This window comes from Rissa tridactyla, chromosome 1 (assembly GCF_028500815.1).
Source record: "Rissa tridactyla isolate bRisTri1 chromosome 1, bRisTri1.patW.cur.20221130, whole genome shotgun sequence".
Lineage (NCBI taxonomy): Eukaryota > Metazoa > Chordata > Aves > Charadriiformes > Laridae > Rissa > Rissa tridactyla.
Window position 1 is genome coordinate 74,420,465 of NC_071466.1, and position 12,163 is coordinate 74,432,627.

At 38.7% G+C, this 12,163-nt stretch overlaps 1 protein-coding gene across 2 annotated transcripts in view; it reads right to left on the bottom strand.

The window, feature by feature from the left end:
* The window catches only part of TMEM131 (transmembrane protein 131), a 107,510-nt gene that overhangs the window by 51,551 nt on the left and 43,796 nt on the right, over window positions 1-12,163 (bottom strand). For both annotated transcript variants that reach the window (XM_054189326.1, XM_054189367.1), the window contains exons 5-8: window positions 5,597-5,720; window positions 3,974-4,090; window positions 3,008-3,130; window positions 2,207-2,287 (exon numbers count right to left, since the gene is read on the bottom strand). In XM_054189326.1, the coding sequence (XP_054045301.1) occupies window positions 2,207-2,287; window positions 3,008-3,130; window positions 3,974-4,090; window positions 5,597-5,720 (445 nt within the window). The remainder of the gene's footprint in view (window positions 1-2,206; window positions 2,288-3,007; window positions 3,131-3,973; window positions 4,091-5,596; window positions 5,721-12,163) is intronic.

Genomic DNA, 12,163 nt, shown 5'->3' on the forward strand with positions numbered 1-12,163 from the left:
TAAAGAGGAAAATAGGTTTTGTATTTAGTTGGTCATTACTAACAGTGTGATATACAGCATGGAGCCAATACTTTACCTTCAGCATGCTTCTAAAATTTATTTCACTTAAAGATATCAGTATGTGTTACTTAAAAATTACATTAAGTGACAAACGTAACAAAACGGATTTAATGGGCCAGACCATGAGTCCATCCAACCCACTACCCTGTCTCCAGCAGCAGATGTGAAGAGAAAAGATTAACTGCAGGGCATGAATGTATTTTCTAGAAGAGTTTCCAGCCACTCTCAACTCATGATGTAGGGATTTATTGCAGCTAGACACGCTGATGTTTTATTTAGTACTCCTTAATAGATTCTCTTCCCTAAGTTCATTCAGCTGCTTTTTGAACCCATGTATGCATTCATCATGATTTGCAGGAAGGATCTTCTCAGTTTAAAAACAAAACAAAACAAACAAACTTCTGTATATTTTTCCTGTGGGTTAGATCCAACTCATAGGCCATCAGAAGTACTATATTGTCACGGATGCTTAGGTACGTGTAATTCATTCTACTGGTAATCACAGAATCTTCAGAGTTGGAAGGGACCTCTAGAGTTCAGCTAGTCCAACTCCCCTGCTAAAGCAGGACTGCCTAGAGCACATCACTCAGGACTGCATCCAGGCGAGTCTTGAAAATCTCCAGAGAAGGGGACCCCACAACCTCCCTGGGCAGCCTGTTCCAGTGCTCTGTCACCCTCACCATAAAGAAGTTTTTCCGTGTGTTTGAACGGAACTTCCTATGTTCCAACTTGTGCCCATTGCCCCTCGTCCTGTCACTGGGAACCATTGAAAAGAGTCTGGCACCATCCTCCTTCAGCCCACCCTTTAGATACTTGTATGCCATAATAAGGTCTCCCCTCAGCCTTCTCTTCTCCAGGCTAAAGAGTCCCAGCTCTCTCATGCTTTCCTCATAAGGGAGGTGCTCCAGTCCCTCAGTCATCTTAGTTGCCCTTTGCTGGACTCACTCCAGCAGTTCCCTGTCCCCCTTGAACTGGGGAGCCCAAAACTGGACGCAGTATTCCAGTTGTGGCCTCACCAGTGCAGAGTAGAGGGGGAGAATGACCGCCTTCGACCTACTGGCCACACTCCTCCCTGTGCAGCCCAGGATGCCATTGGCCTTTTTGGCAACAAGGGCACATTGTTGGCTCATGGATAATTTACTGTCTACCAGGACCCCCAGGTCCTTCTCCTCAGAACTACTTCCCAGCAGGTCCACCCCTAACCTATACTGGAGCTTAGCATTCTTCCTCCCCAGGTGCAGGACCTTGCACTTGCTTTTGTTGAACCTCATTAGGTTCTTCTCTGCCCAGCTCTCCAGCCTGTCCAGGTCACACTGGATGGCAGCACGGCCCTCTGGAGTGTCAGCCACCCCTCCCAGTTTGGTATCATCAGCAAACTTGCTGAGGATACACTCTGTCCCATCATCCAGGTCATTAATGAATATACTGAAGAAAACTGGACCGAGTATTGACCCCTGGGGGATGCCACTGGTTACAGGCCTCCAACTAGACTCTGTGCCACTGATCACAACCCTCTGAGTTCTGTCACACAGACAGCTCTCAATCTACCTCACTGTCACCTCATCTAGCCCATACTTCCTCAGCTTCCTAATGAGAATGTTATGGGAGACAGTGTCAAAAGCCTTGCTAAAGTCAAGGTAGATGACATCTACGGCTCTCCCCTCATCCAGCCAACCAGTTGTAACATCATAGAAAGCTATCAGATTGGTCAAGCATGATTTACCCTTGGTAAATCCATGTTGACCACTTCCAATAACTTCCTGTTCCTCAATGTGTTTGGAGATGACATCCAGAATGAGTCGCTCCATTACCTTCCCAGGGACAGAGGTGAGACTAACCGGTCTGTAGTTCCCTGGGTCCTCCTTCTTGCCTTTTCTGAAGATTGGACTTATTGAACTTATTACTCTCATTTCAAAAAAAGTACATCTCAATACAGATGGCTTCTTTTAATTAAACCTTTCCTTCAAGAATTCCTATTACCACACAATTAACAGACCCTGTTATTGTTTCAATTTTTATGTGGTATTTTAAACAATCAGATGACAAGAAACAAAACTGGCAAAAAAAAACCCCAAAACCTAAAATCGTGCCAAAATAAAACCTCCCCAAACAAATATAATGAATGCTGAAAGACATGACTACTCACCCATAACTTCCTTGTACCTCCTTGCTGACCTGTTGGAAGCTCTAAATGGAGATCACCTCCACTGGAATACATTTCTACGACCTGAGGTGGATAACAGGAAAATGTTAATGCTCAGCTTTAAAGGGATCCTGTTTTAGTTATCAGGTATTATAAGGTGCAATGGCAATGGTTAGCAACTATGTGACCACTGGACTATCTCATAAATTCACAATTAATGACAATATAGCCATTTGCTAGTGCTACACTTTGTGCTTTCTGTAGCATTGCACAGTTTGTAGATCACTCCCTCAACAGAATCAGATCATGTTTATCAATGGACTGTTCATTCACTTGTTTGGTTAAGTACAGACATCAGATCCCGCCTTAACATAAGAATGCTTGCCAACATTACATTCCAGGGTACACCGTAAAGACACCTTATGCTGTGCAAAACAAGCAGAAGAAAGCTGAGGCATGCCTGGATTAAAAGCACAAGACCTATTTTACTTTGTTTGCTTCAGTTTTTTTCTTAATTACCAGTGAAGTCTAATTCTTTATTTTGCAGTAATTACGACCATTTTAAAAACAGAAATTTCACAGTAAACCCTCAATTCTGCAAATTAAGAGATCTCTGAGCATAATCTACAATTTCTCGTACAACTGATTTGCATTGAAAGATAAAAACATTTATATATTATGGAATACTTTGCCTCAAATAGCTTTAAAGTTCAAACAGAATTTTAAGAAGTACCAAAAGAAACAATACTTCTGTTTAATATCATAAACATAAATGAGCATTTAATGGTTTTCTCTTAGACTTACCTGCAAAGGTTCACTGTGAGGGTTATGTATATTTATTATTGGAGAAAAACTGCTATTTACAGGAACTCGTGCCCCAATAAATGGGCGCAATCGATAGGGGTTCGGTACTCCAATGCCAAACACCTAGTTCAGAAAAAGAAAAACAAGCTTAAGTAGCTGTATGTAATGCTTGCAGAGCCTAACATACGTGCACCAGTCTTAGCAATCCACCAAGAACTCTTTTTCTATTAATTTTATGGTATACTTCTAACCAAACATTTAAAAACAGTATCATGCTAAAGCACTGAAATAAAAAAAAAAACTGGTTTAGTTTGCAGTTAAAGGGTATTTCTCATAGCTACTACTTGCACTGATATATTTAGAACACAGGAAGTCAAAATGCCATCTTTTTTTTCTGATACTCTGAAACACTAGATACCAGCTAAAGGTTCAAAAGATGTGAAATACCCTTTAAACATACCATTATGGAACAGACTATTCATATGGGAAGTGTTTTTGTTGTTGTTTTCAAAACACTGACATGGTAAGAGTCATATTCTTTCAACAAGAGGATTTCTCTCACTTTTCAGACTCTCTCAGCTGTCTGCTTTATCTTTCTGAATTTCAAGAGAGTAATTTTTTGCCAGCTTAATAAGTAACATTGTCTTGTCACTGGATCAGACGAGCACAGAGCTAAAGAACGATCTAGATCACTGCAATGAGCCAGTAAAATAACACACAAAGAAGCTGGGAGGATTTTAAACCCTACACAATTTCATCGACCTGGCTTACAGTACTGCCCTACAGATATTTACAATGGTATACCTCTGTGTTACAACAAGCAGCAGGGATGGAAACTTCTTCAACTGGGCTGATAAAAAAAACCCCCACCACTACTATTGTGCAATATGTATTAAGCATGCCATAACAGATACTGCTCTCATTGATTCACACTTCACAACTTCTGAAAGACTGTAATTCTCTTACCTGATAAGTAAATACCCCATGATTAGAAGTGTTAATAAATAAAGTGTTCTCTACATTTCCCACTACTCTTGCGAGGAAAACTACATCAAAGGACGTATTCCCTCCTGGAAGAATTTTCTGGAAAAAATAAAAGCAAGCAAGCAGATGAATAAGCAAAACTGTATTGAAGACATTCCACCCTGCAGATGAACAACAGGTTTTGTGCTACAGAAGATCTCCTTGTGTTCTTTATGGAAAACTGAAGTTATAAAGTCTACTGCAGATTTGGGGAAAAAAAAAAAGAATAGAAGTTTTAGACAAATAAAAATGTGTAAAAAAATAATAAAAATACCAATATTTTACAACTACTACCCAGTGCAGGATCATATTTAATTGAATTTTTATGAACTTAAGAGTTCAGCTTATCACAGAAATATTTTGGACAGAATATTGGAGAAAGGCAATTACTACAAGACTTCCATTAAGCAAGAAAGGTTGTTTATAGACAGGTTTTCTGAAGTTTTTAGTGTTCACATGGCCCCTGCTAAGCCACAGGCCCTGCCGACAAAACTGAAACTAGAGGACTATATCTTGACAGTAATGTGGTTAAGAGTTAACCCTGCTGACACCATGCTTTTTAACTTGCAAATTCCTGTAACATGATTGCAGTAGTTGTAGATGCATTGGAGTGACTGCTTCACACTAACACCGCTTCACTGGATTTAGAATTTTCAGAAAAAATTATAACAGCTTGTTCCTGTATGTGCACTAAGGCATTGTACACTTAGTCACTTCAGCAACAAAGGAGACCTGCTGTTAAACCATCAGTTACAGTATGCACTTCCAACGCAGTCAGAACTCCTAATGCAATATTTCATTCCTTCTCTTCTAGTAGGCTGTCCTGGTTTTAGCTGGCATAATTTTCTTTGTAGTAACTGGTATAGTGCAGTATTTTGGATTTAGTATGAGAATAATGTTGGTAACACACCGACATTTTAGTTGTTGCTAAGCAGTGCTTAAACTAAGTCAAGGATTTTTCAGCTTCTCATGTCCTGCCAGCAAGTAGGCTGGAGATGCAGAAGAAGCTGGGAGGGGACACAGTCAGGACAGCTGACTCAAACTGGCCAAAGGGATATTCCATACCATATGACATCATGCTCAGCATATAAACTGGGGGGAGTGGGCCAGGGAGCAGCTGCTGCTCAGGGACTGGCTGGGCATCAGTCAACAGCTGGTGAGCAATTGCATTGTGCATCACTTATTTTAATTATTATTATTATATTAATTTTTTCCTCTTCCTTTTCTGTCCTATTAAACTGTCTTTAACTCAACCCACGAGTTTTACCTTTTTTTTTTTCTGATTCTGCCCCCCATCCCACTGCAGGGGGGAAAGTGAGTGAACAGCTGTGTGGTATTTAGCTGCCTGCCAGGTTAAACCACAATACACGGTTTGTGTGTGTTTCCGTGCTCAGTTCAAATTTGCTTGGTAATTGATATGAGATCAAGAACTGCAGTATCTTAATACTTTCAGGTATGTAATTGTTGCAGTAAGTAGCTCATTTAAAGAAGGGAGGGAAATCAAGCTCCCATTTGGGGTGAGGAAGGGGAAGTAAAAGCTCATTATGAGAAAGCAGGGTAACTTACCCTATTTTGAAAAAATGATGCATGAAAATGTGATGTTGTAGCAGATATTGATACTAATGTAATTGTTTCTTCTGAGCTAGGGTTATGTAGGTAAACTTTTTCCATTTTTGGCATTCCAACTGGCCTGTTGAAACAGAGAGAGAATATTTTTAAACTGTTACAATTCTAGAAAATAGACCATTGGGCTTTATCCCATTAAATCCGATAGGAACATAACAGTGATGAACACTGACAATGGAACTTTGCAATACATCTTTTTTCAAGTAACATGTAAATTCTACCTTCAAGAATTACTTAGTTAACATCTTTTCCATTATTTTATTGATTACTGTTCCTTAAGGCTTACTTAAAGTATCATCCTCTAAAATGACACCTATCCAAAATGAAATTCTATTTTTCAGGTTTTTACTTCAGAATCAGAAGAGGCAAAGTTTTCTATTACTGTGCTAGAACCTTTAAATAATTATCTTAAGAAAGGCTGCACACAGCAACTTAAAATAAACAGAACACACCATTGACAAAAGTCTAAGCACATTTTTTTCCCTGATAGATTGCAAGCAGCCTTACCCAAAACCCAGAATTTTTCTGGTATTATATTTTATAATATGCTCTACAGAATAAAGTACAGAGACATGTGAAGCAACAACCATTTTATTTGTATGTTGCATTTGAATTCATACTTTAAGGAAAAAAAATAGGAAATGCTTGAGATAAATTCCAGAATTTAAGAAGTCTAACACAGAAGTCAAACAGTTGAACAGCAGTACACTTCTCCATTAACATCACAAACTAATAATTTATTCCACACAGCTTTAGGCTTCTTCCTTTTTGCTTACAACAGCTGACATGACAATAAACGCTTCAGTTTGAATAATTATTTTTCAGACTTTGATATCTTTTCAGAACTTTGTTCATGCCTTTTAACAAATACATGTTAAGCATCAGCACCAAAGCACTAATAAAGCATGTAGATTGAAATTTAATTTGGAGCAAACCGTAAATTCAAAATAGTTAACTCTTAATTTTCAGGCTACACATGTTCTATGCAGCACTCCCTTCCATGTCACCTGCTCCAAACATTGCAAGGACCACAAAACTATTGTTAAGAATTACTAGCCATAGTACCTGAAGAACAACAGGCAGTTGTTCTGCCATCCTCAGTTAACTTTAACAGGCCAAATAACAAGTGCTATTCTAGTTACAGTTTTTCAACTTGGTGAGGGGGAGGGTGTGTCTCAATAGAGTGAGCAACGTAAGTTTGCTGTAAATTAAAGGTTGCATTGAATGGAGGATTTAGTGACAGTAATCAAACTATACCACAATTTACAAAGTGACTGCGGTAACAGACAGAACCTCCTACTTATGAAACATGGGCTAAATAGACAGACGCTAAAGACCATGATATTAATTTAAAGACACAATTATGAACCTTAAACAAACTGCATCAACACTAACAGCAGATTATATCTGCACTCTACTACTGTAAATCTCTTTGCTTTGCTTGCTGATTCCTCCTCGTTTTATGTCTCCATCAGCAAGCACTTGTTCTTGATCCTTCTTCTATGGTCAAAAAAGTCTCATTTTGACTTGTCTAACTTAACTTGTAATAAAGACAACAATTTCTCTCCTCACCTTCTAAAACCCATACAAAACCAGATTAAGCCATAACATAAAAGTATTCATATCTTTTGCCAGTACGCATATGGATATTAGAAAGAGAAATGGTTTATCAGCTGTGATGTTTTGCACTAACTGCTGTAACTGCTACACAATCAGTGGAATCAAACAGTAAACCTATACACCTGTTCTCCATTTGCTAGGGAAAACCTTATCAGACCAGAGGAATCTGAATGAGAGCTAGCCCTCCAAAGTTACCCATCTCTACCCCATCCCCATCAAAAAAGAAAAAAAACCCAAAACCTACAAAACCCCACAAAAGCAAAACACAACCACTGACAAAAGCACAACTGAGAAAAGTGTCTGCTGATACAGAGTTAACCAGGGCCCCCTGAATGCTGAACCCACTGCTTCAAACTGACATCAGTACAGATGGGCTTGAGGATTTTATCTGCTTGGTAACTGTGAAAGGCATAAGCAAGCTTCTGTAACAGCCAGCAATTTTGCAGTGAATTTGTTGTTTAGAGAAGAACATTGAAGAAAGCTCTTTCAGTCTCTCCTGAGGATTAGCTGTCTGTTCCCTAGTTCTCACTGCAGTTTCTCATTCTCCTTGGTGGAAGACGTGCTGACAGCAGCACCTTGTTGCAACTCTTGCTTGCCACAGTGCAGTTTCTGGATACTTCTCTTCCCTAGAGCCTATTCAGTAGCTCGCAAAGAAGGGCAAAACATCCTCCTCCTCTATTACAATTCACTCCAACCTGGTCTTCATAAGAGGAGTTTAAGAGACAAAAACAAGACTCAAGCAGAACAGTTCCCACCAACCACAAGAGCAGGAAGCGAGAAAAGATGAGGTAGATTTTAAGCACTGTATTATACGTGAGCAAACGACATGACTAGCATATCACCTGTGGTGTCTACAGAGAACCAGCTGTGTACTGAAAATCTAAGATCAGAATTGACTTAAGAGACGTTTTTTATCATGCATAATGTGGGAAACACCACAAAGCCAAGAAGATTATGTTGAATGAACCAGTAATACTGAAGTGCCAGCCTGTTCTGTCGGGAAGGTAGTTTGGAAGTAAAACTCATTATCCCAGGAAATGTTTCAAATATTAACAGTCTTTTAAGGCCTTCAAGCTTTTCCAGTTCTGAAAAGAGGAGAATATAAGACAGTATATTTAAGAGGCTAAAGCCTATAAAAAAAAAAGACGTAGGGAAGCAGCCATGACAGACATCACAGTTTGCTAACTTTAGATTCCAGACTAAACCACCACAGTAGAATTATAGGTGATAAAGGCAGAAGTCACTAAAAAGGAATTCTGATGCCAGGACTATATTTTATTTTACTCTTTTGTTGACTATTCTGAGTTTGAAATAAGGAGTACAGTATTATGTTTTGCTCAGATACAGCTTTCCTTATACTCTTTAAGCTTGATGTTAGCCAAATCTACAGAAATAGGACAAACCTCACTTGTTTTCTCTACCATCGGACATGGTAAAATCCAGGTAAAGCAGTGTGCACTACGCACTTTTAATGAACATACATCCCAAGCAATAATCACATAAGGGATGCTCTCCAGGTTGTGGATTATCAAGCCGCAATGATCTGCACAAGTATGGTGCTACCTGGTGCCAAATTTTACAGTAGAATTTCCTGGAGCAGTCACAGCTAGCACTTTTCACTGCAAGAAGCTGGTACAGACACACACTCCTTCAGGCAAACATGAACTGTCAAAGCATGTAAGATTTTGCTCCTGATCTTTTGTCCCTGTATAATGCTAGGTCCACCCACACTGATAAAAAACAGATACCACAACCTAGATGATAATATGGTAATTAACAAGGGTGAGGTTCAAATGGATAAAGAAGCCTGCACTCATGTTCTTCACTGCTGCAACCCAACTCTTTCCAAAGTCTGAGTTAATATCTGCAGTGTATTGTACGAATGTCCTTGTAATGGAATTCATTGCTGCTCTAGGGATCAAGAGGGAAATTCTTTTAAAAAGGAAACCAGCTCCTGCAAAAAGTTGGGTAGGTAAGTCCTTGAGTTATTGGCTCAAACTTAACTAGCAAAAATATCTAGTTATTCACTGTGAAGCAAATACGGATTGAGAAAGTGCCCTTTTAAAAGGGTAGTTACATTTTTTTTCTTACTGCATATAGTTTAGACACATCTGTAAAACGTTCACTTGATCTATGAAAACTGATAGAAATCTATTACTGAAAAGCAAAGGATATAAATTCAGCAGATACATTCTTCCTCTTCCATCTCCTATTCTTTCTTACGAGACTGGAGAGAGAACTGAAGTCAATCAAAAGCTCCCCACTTAGATTTTGACATGCTGGGAGCATAGATAAATATCCTCAAGATTCAATTCAGGTAAATTCTTTATGAATTTGAGAGTTTAAGAAATATGTTTTTCCCTAGGTATTTCTTTCTTTTAGTAACTTTGGCAACTGCTGAAACAATTGTAAGACCAGTTGTCACATAGCAGATGAAAAGTTTCACGTGGGTTAAATCAATATCCTGTGTCAGACAGGAGTGAATAGCAGAAGCCTTGAACGCAAAAGTGTAATAATGTGGAAAGCACACAAAGTCAGGCACCCAGAAAAACTCTCCTAGTCTCCAAATACACGCAGCTTGGAAACTTCCTGAACGAATGCAGGGAGTCAGAAGATCAGAGAGAGTGAGCTCCAACAATAAGAACTTGGGTGTTGACTTGTAATGTATCCGGCTACTTTTAATGAAATGAAATGAGCTGGTCTTACAAGGTTACCTCTACAGACTGAAAGGGAATGCCTTTTCTACCCCATTCTGAAGAAAATGATAGTTCCTTACGTGGAGGAAGCCTGCATGGTGTACAAGAGTAGAGAATTAGTGACCAGAGCATTCTTCCTGTTTCCCATGAAACCGTATGCATCACTGGTTGAGTGACACAGTCAAGTTGCTCCTTTAACTGAAGTTAGAGTAACTGAAGCACATAAGTTTGAGAATGCAAATGCATCTCTAACTCCGAAAAGCAAAAGAAAACAGAACGGTTTTATTTTTGTATATTTACTAGCATACAGACCAATTGTTTCTCAGCTTCCAGATTTCACTGGCTTTTCACAAATCAAGAAAGTTCTTTTATATTACACTTTACAAAAAGTTAGTGTTCACATAACATACTAAACGGAGCAAATGCCCCATTTTATGTTAGGAATCTAACTTAGACACCATACAACAAATCGTACCTTTTCCAAACAGTTAGCAAAACCCCATATACAAAACACCATTAGTAGAGTCTTATCCAGTCATGTCACCAACTGTGATTTGAATGACTATAAGAGTGTAATAAACTATTATTTGCTTTGGCAGCATTTTGCAGTCTAGCATACTATGCGAACAAGACCAGAGGTAGATCTGGAGTAAATGTCAATTTACCGTCAACAGTTTGTTACACTTAGCGAGCTCCAAGGGAAATGAAAACTTCATTTTGCAACATTTTTTTAAAAAATCCAACAATCTCAAACTCTCACAAATAGAAGCGTATCAAATGTACCATGTAAACATTTGGCTGCACATTACAGGTACCTTATAGGTCCTTTCACTATTTGTAAATATATTTGTTTAAAATGTAAGAAAATCAGCAATTTGGATAAACTCCCTAGTTGCTAAGATTCTCCACTATCTTCTGCTAAGAGTTCTTGAAGAAAATAGACCAATTTGCTAAACTTCCCATCCTCTTATGTTACTTCAAGTAACATAAGGTCTCAAGACCTGCAAGAAGGCCTCAAATATTTGATCCTTACCAAGCAATTGCTTTCAAGGCCACCTCAGGCTGTCATAGAATATCCTGCCAGATACTAGATCTCACAAAAAAAGAAACATGAAAACGTTACAAAAATCCCCTAAGGAAAACATTTCAAAGGAAATGCAAAGCAAGATTGTTTATCAACAAAAAACCAAAAGACAGATTCTCAGAATACTGTCCTACCCAGAGAAAACTTTGTCTAGAGAATGGGACCTTGCTCAAATTGAGTAAAGCAAAAACATTCATTTACCACAGAAGCATATATTGATCAAAGATTAAAATATTACTTTTGCTAGAAATATCATTTCATACACTATCAATCATTTCTATGAAGCAAAGGCAAGATGTCAACTTCATCTTTAAAATAATTCCACATTTCAAAATTTTGATGGTAAGCAGCTCTAGCTTATACTATGTTAGTATCCTAAAATACTCAATACCCAAGTGCTCCATTACCAAAAGTTACTTCTACCAAAAATTTAACTGTGAAGAACTTAAAACTTTACTTTTGATATAGTCAGAGTTGAATTAACACAGATGAAAGCAATGTATCAAGATCTATGAAGATTCAAGTTCTCCCACAAAGCAGGTGCAAGAACTGAATATAAACTGCCTTGCAACAGTATTCTGCAGTCTTCGCCCAGATGGGCCACCTGCAAGAGCTCTAACACAAGGACTTGTCTCAAACACAGAAAGCCATATAAGTAACGATGGTTCTACCAAAATAGCCCCTGAGCAACCAACCCAAAGCTATGGAAGATGACGTAATGGTTACCATTTGTGTTGTCAGAACATCTCAATTATTCCATTCCCATTTAACAACAGGGGAGAGTAACAGATGAAAAGAGAGATTACAAAGGAATAGAACGCAGCTAAGAATAAAGGCAGCTAGGTGTGGAGTTGGCTTTGGGTGGAGGGTTTTTTGCTTGTTTGTTTTCTTTAAAGCCCTGACTCTCCAATATCCAACATACTGCAGAATTTGTTGCAGAGGAAGACTGGTGTTGCTTCAGAAACACAAGCAGGATGTGTCCACATTAAATAACCAAATGAGTATTCCACTTAGTGCAAGCAGTCCCCCTGGAGCAGTGATACAGGACAACTTGCATCAGTTCCACCCCATTCCCAGAGGCTTAATGTATACAGAGAACATTTGGAA